The sequence below is a fragment of the Plodia interpunctella genome, chromosome 1 (assembly GCF_027563975.2).
Source record: "Plodia interpunctella isolate USDA-ARS_2022_Savannah chromosome 1, ilPloInte3.2, whole genome shotgun sequence".
In the NCBI taxonomy this organism is placed as follows: Eukaryota; Metazoa; Arthropoda; class Insecta; order Lepidoptera; family Pyralidae; genus Plodia; species Plodia interpunctella.
Window position 1 is genome coordinate 10,376,540 of NC_071294.1, and position 19,217 is coordinate 10,395,756.

General features: G+C 33.9%; 3 protein-coding genes across 8 annotated transcripts in view; 1 reads left to right on the plus strand and 2 right to left on the minus strand.

The window, feature by feature from the left end:
- The window catches only part of chinmo (Chronologically inappropriate morphogenesis), a 79,642-nt gene extending 67,937 nt beyond the window's left edge, over positions 1–11,705 (minus strand). Inside the window, exon 1 of one of the 2 annotated variants that reach the window (XM_053743860.1) lies at positions 11,568–11,705. The gene's annotated coding sequence lies outside the window, so the exon portion shown is untranslated. The remainder of the gene's footprint in view (positions 1–11,567) is intronic. The other variant, XM_053743867.2, reaches the window with a different exon arrangement.
- A 568-nt stretch (positions 11,706–12,273) lies between these two features.
- Positions 12,274–14,913, plus strand: RFeSP (Rieske iron-sulfur protein). The gene is made up of 5 exons (XM_053747727.1): positions 12,274–12,569; positions 12,649–12,795; positions 13,474–13,651; positions 13,937–14,085; positions 14,623–14,913. Exons 1-5 carry the CDS (start codon positions 12,371–12,373, stop codon positions 14,757–14,759), a joined length of 810 nt encoding a protein of 269 aa, XP_053603702.1. The 5' UTR covers positions 12,274–12,370; the 3' UTR covers positions 14,760–14,913.
- A 411-nt stretch (positions 14,914–15,324) lies between these two features.
- Positions 15,325–19,217, minus strand: part of spir (spire) — a 167,671-nt gene continuing 163,778 nt past the window's right edge. For all 5 annotated transcript variants that reach the window (XM_053747696.1, XM_053747686.1, XM_053747708.1 and 2 more), the window contains one exon: positions 15,325–18,643. In XM_053747696.1, coding sequence (XP_053603671.1) covers positions 18,445–18,643 — 199 coding nt within the window. In that variant the 3' untranslated portion in view covers positions 15,325–18,444. The remainder of the gene's footprint in view (positions 18,644–19,217) is intronic.

Genomic DNA, 19,217 nt, shown 5'->3' on the forward strand with positions numbered 1-19,217 from the left:
AGAGCGTATATTCCGAATACTCCAATCGCACGTTGAGGTGACGTAATGCTGCGACCATTCGAAGACCAATTATGCGTGAACGGGTATAGGCCCCTAGCAACGCAGTGCGTAGAAGTAAAACAACGTAGGCAGGAGGTACACTAATAGACCAATGGAATCACAATACACAGCGCGCGATTTCATTCCCAATTTCCTTCGTGATAGGAAAACCAAAGATCAACTGTTGATCTTCAAGGTACCTACAAAATAACAAGTAAGTCAGCTTTTCTAAACGAATTAGTTCCGACTAACTGGATTGATCTAGTTTTGCCATTTGAATTGTTTGTGCAAACGACATAGGCATAGATACTCATCACAAGAGCTAAGCACTTGCTTTAAATAACGTATATGTAATTTATAATTAAAACGTAATTTTGGGATAACAGTTCATAAGCTAGGGGTAACATAATAAAACTTCTATTTTGCCAGTTTGAAACCTCAACTTTTGCACGTGATGGTAATTTCAATACAAGTTTATTGACCTTCTAACACATGCTCATAGAACACATGTGCCAAGCATTGAAGAACAGCTAAATTTATATTCAATGCAAATTGATATCTTCACCTATTATAGGTTTTATAACGTAACTGTGAAAATAAAATGGCATCCAAAATTTATAGCTTTAACATGTACACACTAAACTTGATTATTTTGTAATAGAATTGTCTGATGTAAATGCAGATCTGAAAATCACATTTAAATTCTTGACCATTTTAAAAACAGATGAAAATATACTACCTTGTAAAAATTGCAGTGTGTGTAACTATGCTATTTACAACAATCATTGATCATTTACAAAAAAAATCTCTGACTAAGCATTTACCTGCGATGAATTATATGGCGAATCAAGCTCATATGAATCACAAACACAGAAATAAAAACATGACTATCCATATCAAACCACTGCAATTGAGCTATTGAATCAAAATTGCTTATACGCTCGAGTGTTAGTTCCCAAAGGTTGTTTATAGATAAACCTGTTATAAAAATCAATCAGTTGATTCAGACTACTACGAACTTCCTTACGTATAATAAAATAGAACACCCCTGTCGCGTCTGTCTGTATGAATGCGATCTATCGCGTAAACGTATCGCGTAAACGCGTAAACGTATCGCGTAAACGCGTAAACGCGTTACCAGACAAAAATCTGTCTCCCACACAGATTTTTGTCTGTGTGCTAGTTTTGTACGATTTTCACCAATAGGTCGTGTTCTGAGGTAGGTTTAGGTGGATAATTTATGATGGTTTAACCGAGTAGTACAAAAGTCTCATGCTCGATTGCTACTTGCATCGCATTAGTTTGTTTACCAATCGAACTCATGTACTTATTAGTAGTTTTTAAGACCACCACTTGCTTCTCGGTGAAAAAAAATTGTATGAAGTCTGCACTTATTTTAATATTGAAGACTAGAAAAGTCTTTTGTCACTTAATAAATGACAAATAAAAATTTAAATCTTTTTTGCAAGCTCCACATGTTTCCTATGTCGGTCGCTCAAAATATCGCGAATAATGAACTAAATCTGTATGAAGTTTTACTAGGTCGTTGCTCTTAGTAGTGGGGGTACGGACTGCATTTAGCAGTTCTAGGCAAGTACAGAAAAAACTATTTATATGAGTCATTTTGAGCGACGCTACTATTATTTGACGAAAAAAAAAATTCAAAATTGTGCTCTCATTTTGGCTGCAAAATATCTATGGGAGATGAATGATGATCCTTTTAAACATTATGTATCTATTTATTTCTTCTTAATGCGTTTTATTACTAACGGTGGTGTTAGGTTTTTCTTCAGCGGTATTAAGTAAATCGGTAACGAACTTATATATTTACAACAAGTACCTATTTACATGTGAATCACAAATAAATACGAAAAATAAAAGTTCACACGTGCTGATAAAATAAACTTACAGAATAGTTTTTGCAGTTATTTTATTATGTAAGTTATCAATAAACGTAATCACTAAAAACGTATATTCAATCTAACTAAATCTGTGAATAGTCTAGAAAGTTTTATCAAACAAATTATATCTAATTGGTTCCACAAAATCTAGCATTTCAAGACTAGTAGAAAACAAGACGCTTGTGAGCATTGTGTGAGACACGAAATTGACGCAAACGAAGATATTAATAAAAAATTCTAGTTAACAAGTCAGTATTGCGCTAGACTAAACGCATTCGCCAAAACACGGAACGAAAATAAAAATAATCGCGCGGTCGTTACCCGGGACTTCTGGCGTCTCGTGTCGCGGAGGCTGCGCCTGCGCATTTAACGAATTCATTGCAAATTTTCCGCTATCACCGCGGCATAGAGTGCATATAGATGAGGTCGATCTTGGCGTGAAAGATATAGAAAATTTATACACAAAAACATGAGTTCACATAAACTTAAAATGGACTATAAAGTTGATACCGAATGCTGCAAATAACTAATAAATTATAACACTATCAATTGGTCCTACAACCCATCAAAATAAGAAACAACAAGTAAGGATATGAATTATCATCTTTCTTTACGAAATGGTAATTAAATTTGAACATTCTAGCTTGTAATATTTCTAATATCTTAAAGTTTCGTATAACCTAAGTATGCACCTGAGCTGGTGTCTATATATTACTACCATTTTAAATTTCAAAATCATAAATTTCCATGTAGGAAGTAAAATAAATGGCGAAAAACAAAATATGACATTAATATAGCGTAGCGCTTTGCTACAAGTTGCATTCTCTACGAACATCTACGAATGCACCGATGCACGTAGCACGCCTACGAGTCCTACGCGAAACGTAGCAGTGCTACGAAATTGCACATGCAAAATATTATCAATGCAACTGTTCATTTCGCTGCTAAAATTTCAATAAATTTATCAAAATAAACTACCTACTACGTCTAGTTATTGATTTTATGAATGAAAATATTATATTAGCATATAAATTAATTTTAGAAAAGAAATTGTAAATTTATTAATTTGAAAAGAAAACAAATAGGTATAGTACTTACGAAAAAGCATCATGATCGAATAGCAAACAGAATTTCCTTTGAAGAGTATCTTTAACAAGGTGGTCTACAATGAGTTTGCTTTTAATAATGAAAGTAAGTTAGAATTTCGTCTTTTTTGTCTCCATATAGGAAGAGGGTGCAGCCAGGTGTAGAGTGTAGACACTATGTTCACTCTTAGTTCAGTAATACTGCATACCTTGGCTTTAGAATAAATCAGTCTCAAGAATAATTTATCTGAATATTTAAGTAGTATTCTAAAAAGACTGCGATCTTTCCATTACCACAGAACTAACATAAACATTATCCCGTGGGATTGAAAACCGAAATTCACTACTAAGAAGGAATTTATTAATCTGAAGAACTATGCAGAATTTAGTTAAATTCAAATTGTTTTCCTAAATAATTCATACGCTAAGCAAAAAACCTAACAAATTGCATCGCAAATAAAAATAAAACACTAGCCAGCCAGGTATTATTACAAGTGTATTAATTCGGTGGCCTTCACCACTGGTACATGTTTGGCACAAGTCATTGATCTTTCAAGACTAGGAACGACTATTGAATAGAAAACTCGCGTATATTCATTTATTTTGTTCGATGTTCGAAAGAAGATATATTTGCATATCTTGCTTATATGCAAATAATGCAATTTGGCTCTATCGATCAGGATGTAATTATTCGATTTCTATTTTAAATTGGGAATTTAAAAATATATTTTCCGCGTTCCATCCGCATGTCGAAGTATTTTTTTAAATAATTCTTCATTTCAATCATCAATTCTGTCTGTACTGATCTGAACTGTCACTGAACCGATTTCCATAAAGTAAAGGAGATTTCTTTGTACTATTTAGTAAAATTACAAACAAAGTCTACCCAAGTACATAATACGTAAATAACGTAAATAATGAATCATAGATTGCTGAAAATAAATAGAAGGCTTTGTTTTAATATTGTGAAATTTAAACAATTTTCAATAGAAAAAAAAAACACCCGACATATGCAGAGGTAAATGGCCAAACTTACTCATCGACAAAAAAACTAAAGATCACAGTAATTTAAAACACTATTGAACATTTTGGTTGGCATTCGGAAATGCCTTTAGCTACAGACCGCTAAAAGGTGCAAATTTAGTTTCTATGTCAAAATAAGAGAGGCCATATTAGCATGCATATAATAATACTTCTAAATCTTTTAGCACATATACATTTTACATAAACGCTTGCCCTCAGGGATAGACAATCGATCCACCTGGTACTATCACATCAGATCTCCTTAAGTCATCCATATTATTTAACTTTTTATGAGCACCACACATTCTTAAAGAAACATGGCCAAAATGTTTAAAGTAATTAATCAAATTGAGATCCAATGTTACTGATAGGTAATGTACCTACTCACGCTGGATGTTTTGTCTTATAAAATGTGCAAACCAGATGTTCGAAACGTTAATGACTCTTTGTCTCTCAAAAACTCATACACAGTCAAATTGTTGAGGAAATGTTCATGAGAAGAATTGATCACGGTAGAAATTATTTTATTAAGGTTATAGTATTCTATATAGGTAAATGGTAGTTAAGTATATGTCTGAGAAATTTTGTAACACATTCTGAGTTAGCAAATTCGCGTTCACATAGCTCTGTTTGACACATATAGATACCAATATTATTTTCAAGACCAACATCTAAATCATATAATGCAAAAACTATACTTATTAAAGCAAAGAATCGATATGGCAAGCAAGCATTTTTTAACGAAACGTCAAAATTTTGGAGTCCCTCTCGCTATGATCGGGTATTATGATGATACCGGTCCAAAACTGGTTCTATGGCCTTGGGTTCGCGGAAGGTTTCCGCATGCGGCCCCATGAGTACCTACCTGGTCATCTGCGGTGTTTCTTCGTTCATATTCTATTCAAACACGCTTTTACTGTAATTAGAATTGGCACATTACTACGTATCAATTGATCATAATAATAAGAATATTATTAAAAGAAATAATTCTTCTGAATTCATTTCTGAAAGAAAGAATTCTTTCAGAAATTAGTAATATCAAATAAGCAACTGATTTAATTTCGAAGAATAGCTGTCTCACTCTTGAATGTTTCGGACCTTTTAGACATTAAAAAAAATTCATAACTAACACATTACCTCAGAAACACAGATATTGTAAATATTTCACATTTCACTTATCGTAAATCCTAATAAATCAGTATCGCCGGTAGTAATCTCAATAGAAGCAAGAAAATAAAAACGGCAATGAGCATACGCCAATTGTATTGTACGAATAAGATAGACACAAAGAGAGAACTCAGTACAGCTTATCGAGCTTCCCTTTATTATTCTACCCTCACATATCCCTTTTATAACTCAGCAGGATAAAATATTTGAGAACCAGTTCCTAGCAAACAATTGGTAAGTATAAAAAATCACGAACTGTGATATATTTAATTAATGGAGAGTGAACAATAGCAATGTCAATGACGAAATCAAAACAACTGGGACAAAAATGAAGTTCAATCGTACAATGTCATTAGCGTGAATTAATACAACATTGAATATCGAGACCGCCCTTGCCCTTTGCCTTGTGAATGCTAATATCGGCGGAAATCGGTTACAGGAACGAGTTTTAAACGAGTCACGAAAATCGATGGCGCGAAATGAACTTACGGCTCTCGTTGATGACAGGTGCTACGGAAGAGTCACTGTGAAGCCAAATTATAGAAAATGTCCGCTCAATTTGGGCCGTAGCCAAAGTCAAATCAAACGGTGGGGATGATTTACCTAATACAGTTTTTCACATAGATTATCGCCTAGATTTTGTAAAGTACTTTTTGCTTATGTAAATATTTCTTTGTGAGAAAAAGTACATAAACCACAGATTTTGTTTTCGATATAAAGATTTACACTAACAAATAGCGATGTTTTTTATTAAAGATGAAAATTGTAGACACAAAAAATTATATAACAACTAAAGTAATTTGATTGAGCTGTTGATCATTACATGTTACAACAATTAATATAATTTAATAATTTTTTTAAAAGTAAAATGTATAAATGTAATATGAATTATTATTTTATAACGGTTTTCTAAAAAGGGAACAAATTGTTGAGGTTACTGATAGGCATGTAAAGACTTTTCAAGATAGTAATTTAGGTGTCATAATAGGGCCAGAGAGCCGTTAATTGCCAAAACATTCCAAACGTAGAAGACATGCACGCAGTATGTGTCAGTTGTATGCGACGATAAATTCATTGTGTAATGGCCATGCGCGTTTCAAATTGGGCCGTCTCTCCCTAGAGCGCCTCGCGCGCATCAGTGCCATCAAATATAATATAGTCGCTCTATTCAGTTCTGAAACGCATCTTAGAAACGCAACTACGACGAGTAGCGCCATCTATCTAAACATCGTCGTACTGCACAATCAGCCTACGTTGCGGTCGTTAAAATTGTGCGTGACGACATAGTAGCTAGGTACCGCGGAAGTCAACTGCATGTTAAGGTCAACATAGACATGATACTTTTGTATGGGCAATAATTTGGAGATTTATGTAAGGTCGCACTAATTAGGCGGATCATTGGGTTTAATATATTGTACTGCATAGGTACTTCACTGTTGTTAGTTTATATATATATGTATAAATAATCATAATCGTTATTTTTTTAATGTCATTGAATAAGTATTTATGTAAACTGGGCCTTGAAATGCTTTTGTCACGCAAATATTTCGCCGACTTTTGGTGTTAATAGATTTATACTTTTCATTTTCGTATAATATCTTCCTTTTAACTATCAACATCTAAACATTATCTGTTGTATTATGTTGAAACCTGGATGAGCTGGGCGCGTCAACTAACCTTCCAACAGACTGGATAAAAAAGAAGGTTTACATATTAAAATAACCTTACACTAGGAGCGCCTGCAACATTTTTTCAACCATTAGGTAATCAACACCTGTCGGTAGCAATAGTCAAATTATTCTATGCAAAATAAACGGACGGTATCTACGCGCACGCAAGTGCGTTATTTATTGCTCAGTGTGAGTTTAGTTGTCAAGGCTTGTTGCCCATGTGTGCGTGTAGACGATTTTGTATGTGTAGGCGATTACAGATATACAAACGCCCCAAATATTATATTGACAACAATTCGATTCGAAAAAAAAACTAATATTTTTTTTTTCTCCAGCCAGTGTCATTGTTGAATCATTATTAAATTTTATCTGCATGTTTAGGCATTATATAACTTTTTAAAACATATTAAATAATCTTTGAAAATAATAATGAGATGAAAAAATTGGAATCTGGAAAACTGGATCTGGAAAATCAGAAACTGGAATCGTGTGGAATTTGGAATATATTAAATATCTCTATGCGCAATTCCAAAAAAGTATTTACTTATAAGTAATACCTAAGTAAATCGCATAAATAAATTCGCCACTATTACTGGTGCAAAGCGGTCATGTCGATAACTTGATATGCGGTTGCCTGTACATTTGGATAATAAATTCGTTACGATTTTCCTGAATAAAGAATCCAGTTGACCATCCCAGTTGATTCCTGTTTAAATTACTGTATTTAGGTAAAGTTTAAGAGCTACAACTACCTACTATTTTTTGCCCACTTGTACTTGAGCAAGTAGGTAACATAGGATGAAAATAATTTATTTGTCAAAAGATTTTAAAAACAAATTTCCTTTAAAACAATTCATAGTAATAATGAAGCAAGGGGCCAATTAAATAAGAAAACCGAACGTAGATTACTTAAAAAAATTCCTTTAATTTTCCAAGCCTAAAAGCACGGAGCACGCAACGTGCTCACATGACGCATGGTCACTGCGTCGCTCACGGACACGCCTGAACAAAACGCAGCACAGTGACCATGAAACTGTTTATAGAACATACTTTACTACAAGTAGTAGTATTCCGAGGCCGAACGTGGCCATTTGAAAAATAATTTATGCCAACAACTTGATTATAATCAAAAATTACAATAAACTCCGCAACGCCATCTGTTAGCGTAGATTTGAATTAATAGCGTGACACAAAAGACGCATTTGGCATTTATTTTAGTTATGACCGAATCAGAAAAAATTCTAATTAATGATAAATGATATTTTGTTTTATTTTAACCTCGAAAAACTGCGATTCTTTACAATATGGGGGTGGGGCAATATCTGTAGTAATTTTTTAAAAAGATATGCTATAGATATATATAAAAATGGCAGTTCCTCGAAAGAACAGAGGAGGATAAACTTTTAGTGCAGATAACAAATCAAATAGTCGCAAGCAGAATAGGAATAGACTTGAATGAGGCAACTCACGTTGTCATCTCTTTGTATATTGCCGGCTATATATTATCGCGAAAGAGTTCGCCGAACTTGGCGGATTCGGGATACATTGTCGGTTTTTCATTGCAGGAAATAAAAGCACTCGTACAAACTATGCAGCATTCATTAATTCGCGTCATCGCGACATCGACCTGAGCCTGAGGCTGTGTAGCCAGCATAAGAAACGCAATCATTTGTCATAGCGTTGATTTAAATTACGAAAGTTACGATGTTAGATGGCAATAGACAGTTTATCTGAACGATGAGTTGCATTGCACTTTGCACGCCGTTAACGTTTAGATAAATTGACGTACTTTGCGTTTGTCTGCGTCACGTCAAAGTTAGCATCAAAGTTGACGGTGTCACGTTAGGTTATCAAAACACTTTAATACGAAAGAAGCCGTTTTTATAGCTCGTTATTATGACTTCCAAGGCACATGAGGGAAACTTTGACGATCACAGGTGGTCAAAGAGGCAAAAATGTAGTATTTTCACCCTTTTTATTCCTGTGATCGTCTACTCTGGCCATGTGGCTGTGAGAAGATAGACTGACAGATAAGAATTCTGTATTCATCTTTATTAAAAGCAAGGGAGCCCTAGAAATATCAATGCAAAAACGCAACTTAGGTAGATATATTATGTACATTTAAATCACTGCAGATTAGCCATCCGCATATTCATATAGAACACGGGAATTCCAAATATAAATGGACGTAATTTATTAAGAAAAAAAAAATCAATATTCAAAGGCCGAGACAGGTTTTTTATGTCACATCTGTCTTGTGCAGAAACTAGTAAAAATGAATAAACATTTAGATGACTACAATTTGATTAAAATGTTTAAAGTCAGAACAAGTTTTTTAGGCTTGACTTTCTTATTATTGAAACTTCCTTAAAATAATTTATATAGAATTTTACTGGTACAACGTAAAGTAAAATATTTTCGCAAAAGTAGATACCCTAAATACCTGTTTTCTTTCTTGTTTATAAGATTTTTTTAGTATCTACTGGTAATATTCTGACAAACTCAGTCAGTTAAAATTTTAATATACCTAATAAAAATATTTTATTAAAAGACAACTCACCTTTTACGATTAGCGTCAAGCTTCAGCAATATGTTAAGAAGTGTATTCGCAACATGCTTCGACAATAGCTTTGATAACGTTTGTATAATTAGAATATACAAAATTAGATGCCAATGGTGATAAAATTTACAAAAATATAAGTTAGTTTGGAAGTTATAAATGGAAGTTATATTGTACATTACTGCAATATTATCCCGTCAGAGGGCAGCACTGAGGAATTGGCGGTAAACAAAAATGGCCACAAATCGTGAAAAATATACGAATTTTACTTAAAACCCAGTTCTACCCAACTCTTGTATATTTGTACAAGAGTACCAGCAGTTTTTAAATAATAATTCAATAGTGCTGTATATTTGGACATGGAAAAGTTTTCTATTAGAGGATCATTCATTACGCGCTATCCCCCGATGCTCAGACGTCTTCCATCACGTTGACGGCTCTACCAAAGGATAAAAAATGCACGAAAACAAAGTCGTTGTAAAAATTAGCGATATAGGCAGCGCCATCTACCTGCGTCGACCTTTGCATAATATTTATGTATTTCCCTATTGGCATTAATTAATCTTAAAATTTAAAAAATAGAATCATTTTTGTGACGGTTATCTGCCATAAAGTTTATTCTTTTTTTTTATATCATGGAACTTGTTTTGTTTTTATACACCTGGAATTTTTACAAAACCCGGTCTTTGTTAAGATTTGTCTCACAGATTGCCTATAAACATGCCTTTTACAGCTTATATAAAAGCACGTGCATAATTATGATGTTATAGTCACTCGAACAGGTTGAAACCTCCTGCTGAATGCCAATGAAATATTAATGCTAAATTCGCCATCAATGAATATTTATTTGAAAGCCAAGGCTGTTGGGTCGTGTAAAGTTTAGGGTATATGAATGATGATAGACCTAATGCTAATTGTCAATCCTGCTTAGGAAAGAGGTATTAATTCTATTTCAAATATAGAAAAATATTAACTTCTTACAGACCTACCTATTCAATCAAACATCATCTTGGAATTATTTTTTGACGTAAGTAATAGAGACTATAGAAAGGGCCAGACTTGACTGACAAAGTGGAGTCAACTATTTTTAGTTTTTTTTAGTATTTCAAAATAATCCCTTGATGTATCTAGTCATATCACTTTGATTTGTAATGCAAAATCATCCTCTAAATCGATCCTAAAATTTTTATTAAGTATGTTGATTTATAAATAATGTGGTTACAATGTAAATTTTAGTGTGATTGACTTTCAGCAATTTTTTTTTTGTTGTCATAGTAAAAAAAAAGACCAAAGGCTAAAAAGAAGGCAAAAAACCAAGAAGTGCTGGCTTTATGTCGTAAAGGATAATATATGTGCCAATTGTCTCACAATTGTGAAAAAGTCCTGTGAAGGCCTAACTTCTGAATAAATGATTTGATTTTGATTTTTGATTTTAGGAAAGCAAACCCTGGGCTCCGTTGCTCAATGGCTGCGGAATAACCAAGAAACCGCTCACATAAGAGTCTCAGTTTCAACTTGCTGAATTTTTCACCCATAGTAACTTCATAACCTTTGAAAGTTACTTCTTGAAGCTAAGGTTTTCAAACTGTAACAAATCTTTATACTAAGGTTGCATTAAAATGTTTAGTTTCTTTGTAATTATACATATATTTTTATTTAAGATCACAACCCATTATTAATGAATAAATTATTAATACATCAACCAGGAACTTCAGAAGGGATTTCTTAAATTTTCAATTTAGTGTTTATTTCAATTTTAATTTACATGGTAAGTATGGGACACAAATAACTAGGCAAAGAAACAGGGATTAAAATAACATTTAGGTTAGTTAGTTATTTTAAAGTAATTAGACACATCTCAAGCAATGTGTTTTATTGCTATAGAGCAATACAATCAACAAATGTAACAGTTAGTACCTAGATAATTCCAATAGGAAACTTATCAGATATTTTTGTTGAAGGCTCAGTGGACCTGCGTTAGTAACTAACAAAAATCAAACTATTTTTGTTGTTGAGTGAATAGATAAATACTTTGCTAAAGAAAGCAAGTGACCACACATTCTAAAAATCAATAGAACATTATTTTTATGAATAGCAAGTAAAATTTCGTATAGGTACTTACCCACCAGCTATCGACAATTCCTAAAATCTGGAATCCGGTACCTAATTCTCCTCTCGTCTTCTTCGTATCACTTCCTCTCGGTTTTTCTCTATCTCAGGTACACATTTTTGAAATTTAAATTATGTTCCTCAAATTGCCTACCTATCTGATAATGTCAATGTCCAAATTCAATGGCATCTATCACTGTCATGTTCATTGATATTAAGTTTGAATGTTGCCAAAATAATAAAATAAAATGTGCTGAGAACCAAATATAAGAACATTACATGTAATGTTCTTATATCTGTGACGTCTGAATTTCTTAGTCAGACTAAGAAATTCTCTATTCTCGGAAACTTCCCTTGAAAATTCCCACAAATTTCAAGACAAACAATTGTCATCGGAAACACGGTAACGATCTGAAATTTTAATTATGTTGTCTTGAATGTTTCCATGTTTTTTTTTTAAATCGAGAGTAAGCGCATTATGGCTCCACACACTCCAACCATTTCAGTGCCTGTTACAGTCTACGGCATCTTCCAAACACAGTAAAATGCAAACCCGCACTAACCCCTTTGATGAGTTAGTGTGGGTTTGCATTTCGTCCGAGCGGCGAGCAAGACCGTCTTCGTCATTTATAAGATTTTTTCTCGTAGGTGGATCACCAGTTAATAAACCACTATTTTCAAACTTTTTTCTTATTGGCAACACACGTTCGGCTCGTAGAACTTGCAATTTGACATTTCTTTCGTCGTAAAATCTGCCACTCGCTTTACGCGAGGTAAAAATTATAATTTTATTGCGTTATCCAAAAGTGCACTAAAATGACTTCTGTTTCAAGGGCTGGGCACTTGGCCCCATATTTCAAGGCATCTACTACAGTGGTTGGTAATGGTTTAAAGCCAGCTGTAGTGGTCCCAACACCAGTCGACAAATTGGTAGCCCAACCTCTGGCTAAAACTTCCACTGTGCAGTCTCTGTATGGGCCTATCCAAGGTCTAAAGCACAGGTCTAAGAGCGCAAGTGAGTAATACGTAACATATAAACGGAAATAATTATGGTTCAAATTATGATATTGTTACATAACAAGATGTCATTTCAGCTACTCTGCAGCCAGTTCGTTTTGCGCACACCGATATTTCCTACCCCGATTTCTCGGCGTATCGCCGGAAGGAAACTCTAGACCCTACATCTAAAAGCAGCGAGAGCATTGATCAGCGCCAGTCATTCACATACCTTATTGCTGGAGGTTAGTCTGTGGTCTTTACTGTTTTGGTACCTTTTAGAGTTGTTTCAGAATTGAAATTATTGGGATACTAGTTCTGTGATGACTAGAACTTACTGGAATCAATCATCTCTTACAAGGACCCTAACCATAATTATTGGTATTTCAATCCACAACCAAAACAACAGCTACATAAATACATGCACCATGGTGTATCCAAATATATAAGAACAACAATTTATTACTCTCCTTGAATGTTATATTGTTAGATTTAAGATCACGAATAGCTTGGCATATAAATAAAATAAAAGTGTAGTATCTTCAGCTTTGTTTTACGGACTACTACTGTAAGAAAGAAAATTTTGAACTCAACACTCCTATTCATTTCCAATTACTCATATTTCAAATTTACCATGTTACTGCACTAATAACTGTGTCAAGTGTACTTGTTTTTTTCTCCTTCATCAAAACAGAGCATTGGATTGAGGTGATTGATGATGTTCAGATAGTTGGTGACCTGGAGATAGACATGGACAACTATTAGCTGATCTAGAATTGAAACAACACAAACAAACGTTGAAATAATGTCCGGAACACCTGGATAGCTAACTAATAATATCATCAGTGACAAGAAGTCCTCTGCCAAACTTAGGCCGAAGTTAGTTTCTCAAAGACTAATTATTTTACTAAATACTTTTTCAGCTGGAGGAGTAGCTGGTGCATATGCTGCCAAATCCATTGTCACCCAGTTTGTGTCGTCCATGTCAGCCGCTGCTGATGTTTTGGCCTTAGCTACAATCGAAATCAAACTTGCTGAAATTCCTGAGGGCAAGTCTATGACCTTCAAGTGGAGAGGCAAACCTCTGTTCATTCGTCACAGGTATGATATAGTCATTATTACTGAGGCATGTACATACAGCTCTACATATACTACTTTTATATTATAAAAACTGTCTGTATGATCGTGATAAACTCAAAAACTATTATATGGACTTGGAAAACTATTATTTTTTATGAATTAGATAGTGTGTTGATATGTGTTGCTGAGGAAGCTTTAGACAACATAATTATGCAAAGATTTACCAAAGGCAAGGTAAGTCTTCTATAGACACAAATTTAGTCAACCATGGGCTCGAGAAAATACAAAACTAAAATATTTCAACAGGACCGACAAGGAAGTCTCAACAGAAAAGGCTGTCCCACTAGAGGCTCTCCGCGACCCGGAGGCCGACGACCAGCGCACTAAGGACCCCAAGTGGCTCGTGGTCATCGGAGTGTGCACCCACTTGGGTTGTGTACCCCTCGCTAATGCAGGTAAAATTAATAAGTATTTTCCTAAAAATATTTCTTGTATTCAATCTGCAGAGGCGCGTTTTATAATGCCGGAGAAATCTATTTTCATTCAACACGGCCAAAAAAGTCCGTGCAATAAACTGTTGAGGAACTCCCCGTGAATAGATCCTGAGTGCGCCATCTGGTCATGCTTATCAAGGTTATCTGTCATTGTCATGGAAACTGAAGCGACGGAGTAAACAGAGCCAATAGTCTGTAACTCGAAGGCTACGGTTAGATGGATAGCAACTCATAAGTGGAATTGCCTATGAGAAGAATTCACATTTCCTTCGTTTCGTTTTCCAACATGCGCTGGGGAAGCAGCTAGCACGTCATTTGAAAATATTTCTTATCAAGTATGTTCTTACTAACATTAATGTCAGATTTTATTCAAGTCACCAGAAGGCGAATACCATGAAAATGTTCTACACTAAATAATGAAGATGATTAATAATCACTAAAAATTAAATGCATATTAATTATTATTATTATAGAAAATAAAATTATGCGTGTGTGCAGGTGACTTCGGTGGATACTATTGCCCCTGCCACGGATCCCACTACGACGCCTCCGGACGAATCCGCAAGGGCCCCGCCCCCCTTAACCTTGAAGTACCCCCCCACAGCTTCGGCGACGGCGTCCTAATTGTAGGTTAAAACGAACGTATTTATTAACACTGGTAACACTAATTCCAAACGTCAAATCAACTAACGTCGGGCATTAGTGTTGCCAGATTAGAAAATTTATTTATCGTTAAGGATAACCATCCTATTGTTCATCAATAGAAACAATAAATGTGATTTAAATTAGCATGACATTTTTATTTCATTCTGCAGTGATTTTTTGGTGTAATACTTAGTTGAAATATATCGTCATTTGCAAGCTTTGAAAGTATTTTATTTGAAGATTTGCTACTATCTACTGTGCGGAACACTTTAGGTAGGTAGTACCTAGTCCATGTTATGTCATACACTCATCTTCGCGTGTTCCTGGTTGCATTTGGGGCTATGACGCCGCGAAGCCTAGGGTCAACGTAAAAATAAACCTTAAAATTTGAAGATTTGCCTGTGATTTTAAAACCGACATTACCCTCCTTCGAAATGTCCATGTACCTATTTTCTGATGTAGCTACCTAATTCAATATATAACTTCACCAAAAATATGTGTGTTACTGTAAGTATATATATTTATTTTTTCCTAAGGATGAAATAAAACAACACGTAACGATTTGTAATGCTCTTTTCTCGTTATTTTTATTTTGTTTTCAATTAGGTATGCTTTAGATAATCTACGTAACATCTAATATAGACTACTAAAATTTACACACATTTACAAAAAAGTTTTAACTGGGATTTTCCAACTTTTACAATTTAATGTATTTTCTTAAGAAATAAACGCCGGAATTACATTTTTGAAATATATAAGTACAGTCGGTAACTAATTTAGGCCCAAATAGTTATTTAATTTGCTGCTAGAATCAAAATGATATGCAAATATTATTTAGATACAAGTAACTTAACTAATATAACGGAGGGAAACAAGCATTTGAACTCCACCAGAAATTATGTAAATTAATGAATATTACTTCTCATATTAAACTTACACTTATAACTAATTAGGAATAAATGACGATGGATCTTAGTATTATTTACATGGAAACGAAGGGAAGTCTCTACATATTTGGCAAAATAATTTACACAATAAGATAGTCTAGGGTGAAGCAATCATCTAAATAAGTATTCTCCAATCAAACAGACTTGGCTTTGATAGAAATCGGCACAATTTGTCGACTTTTTCTTTAAAATAGGTACCTACTAAGTATAGCTTAGTTGTTGAATTTGATTTATTTGTATTTGGTTGCATAGTTTATGTACAAAAAAAATATTTTGAGATTATTTCGCCACCAAGATGTGCCGATTGCCAATCATTATAAGTACATACCGATAAATGCATGTTTTAAGTAATTCAATTAGTAAATAAACTCTGCCAAAAATAAATAATAAGTACGCACTAAGTTGTAACTTATTTGACAAAAAAAATAAATATTTTTCAACAAATAATTGCAATTTCGTTTTTTTTTTTTGTTGAAAAATATTTTAATAAGTAAGTACTTAGGTAAACCAAAATCTTTTTTTTGCTAGTTATTTCTGTGATTTTTTTGTTGATTTCATACACACAATAATGTCGACGATAAAACATTAAGATACCATGCATGCACAACTGTAATCCACTTAAATGTATGGCACAGGAACTTATCTGTAAATTGGCTGACTAACAGAAATGAATGCCTTTGTTTATGAAATTAGTAAAAAATTAAATTAAAAAGTTAGTTGATGAATTCAGTGAAGTATACGCTGAGTATATTTATGTACCTATTTGCCGAGATTTAGTCAATATGAATATGATTAATAAATATGTGCAATTTTATCATTATGCATTGCAAATCGTATTGATGATGAGTATCTAATTAAAAAAGATTTTAATTATCAAAATATGAGTAAGAGAGGGTACGCTACAAGTTTGAAGTTTTATAGTTAGATAAATACAGAATCTACTCGAATTATATATGTAAATATAACATTCAATATATAATTTTTCTTTACACAATAACATTCATAGCTCATCATAGTTTTTGAACACAGATATTTTGATTCACATTCAAATTGTAGACATATTAAAACATTCTATCATTCGGAAAAATATAAATACATTTATTACAACACCAGAAAAAATATTACTTATTTAATTTAGTGGAATATATCATTAATTATATATTTTTATAGAGTGAATATTTTTTTATATTAACATTGTAAGTTATTAATGTAATAATGACTTAATTATTGTAAAAAAAATCAATGTTTTGTGCGACAAACAATATGAAATTAATAATTTAAGTAAATAGGTATTTTATCATAGGAAAAGATTGAATAGTTGGAGTAGATTTTTCATTTTCTAATATTAAATAATTCACCAAATAATATGATCGCGAAAAAATTGTATATAAAATAAAGTGAATCTTGGTTTCATGTCTGTTCCTATGACGATCTGTACCTATAAATAGTTTATTTTACGTCTGTCAAAGGTCATTAGGTATTGTCAAAAAGTTAATTTGTCTAATTTAAAAAGACTCTTCGCACAGTGTGCCACTTCACACCCATTCTAGGAAAATTATATAATTTATACTTTTTCGTTAATTGAGAGCTTGCAAGTTCTAGCACGTCAGCACCGCAACATAAGAATGACGACTGTATTCTTATCGTAATAAAAACTGATCCGATATTTTGCAGTCGAATTAGAGTGTGTGGCAATGACTGTACAGACTGGCCTTTCTGTACAGAAAGGCCATAATGGTCCACCAAAAAGAATAGACAACATAGATTCTACACAACCTTGGAAGCTCTCAGTTTATGACTTTTCCTACACATGGTGTAGATATATATATAATGTTATGTACTTTTTTCAGTTCAACTTCTCAGATCTATTTCCCTAGGACTATATAAAGCGCAGTGAATGTCACCTGGGTTATATAAAGGCTTTGTGTATAAATATTTCTATTGATAATACAGGCACGCGTCTATATATTTATTGCCTATATATTTCCAGAAATGAATATTGTTGCTTTATGGTGTATTTTATAATTAATGGGGATATAATTTTATATGTTCGTTATATACAAGCAAGCCTATGACTGTGTGGCTATTGTTTAATATATATGAAAATTAGTCTAATTCGAATTTTAATTACATTGCAATGTATGAACGGAATGACGATTTAAATGTGCATGGCAAGATAAGGCTTAGATATTCTAAAAACGGTAATTTCTTATCGTCATGATGAGTCGATTTGATAAATTTTGAATTGTAAACATTATAAAAAAGTAAATGTAGTTTTTTAACAAAGGTTCGGTCATAACCCATCGCGAAAAATTCACTTCTAATAAGAATTTGCGCCGGGAATGTTCTAGAACCAGGAAATTGTCACGATTCTCTTATAACAAACCGAGTCATGACGTCAACCCAGACAATATTCGCTTTATGTTATATCGGTGCCGTGTTCAAATGGGAATTTTATTAAAACCAGCTCAGGCAGCCTTACAGGCTCGACATTAGAATCTATACAATGCCACGAAACTATAGACAATACTGGAGCCAGCACAACTAAAATCTTATTGATGCAAGGTACATATTAGTGTATATCATCCTAAGTAGAATAAACAATTTTGAATTTGGTCTAGTTGAAACATGTGACTTGAAACTTGAGAAGGTAGGTATATTTCAGCGCTCCCGTCCTAGGCTGCAGCTTTTAGCGTAATGATTAGTGAGTCCTTGCCTATCCCAGAGTCTAGCAGTCAGCAGTGTAAACAGGCGCGAGGTCAAGCGTGAGTTCCCTTAGCGCTCGGTCGCGGGTAGCAGAGCGCGCGGCGCGGGAGGACTTGATGATCTGCAGCACCATCGCCTTGCAGTCGTGACACACTGCCATCTGCACGCCGCGCAGCCGCTCCGCCGCCGACACGCCTGTCGCGCTGCGCCCGTACCGCGCTCTGGAATCATAATCAAATAAGAGATCAATTTTATTCAGTTTAAGAATTTTCAAGCAAGTGTGAATAAGCATTTTTTGAGCTTGTAACATATTTGCTTCCCAACAGGCTAGATTGTGGTCGAACGCACTGAAATGTTTAACAAATAATAAACAAGGCTGTGCCGAAAATTTTGAGAGTTAACAGCCGGTTCTGTTGACGTGGTTCTCGCTTGGATAGGTACAGAATTTAGATTAATAAAAAGAATTACAAGATAGAGCATTCGAAGTTGATACGGAGCAAGGTGAGTCCAAAACTCTCCGCAGAACCCGTCCCGCTTACTGCACTTCACCCCCGCACATTACCCCAAAAATTGCCAGCACCGTATACTTTTCTGTATTCTGAGGTACAGAACATAGCTAGGTACAGACGCTTTTAGAAGCCAAGGTACACCGACCCTGACTTCTAGGTAGTGTGATGAAAGTTTACGTTTTTCATGTCCTGTTTATTCTCACTTCATTACACTCACAGTTTCAATAGCTAATTAATTCAATAGAAAGAAAATAGTTTCGTAACGTAACGTTATTTTCATCAAAAA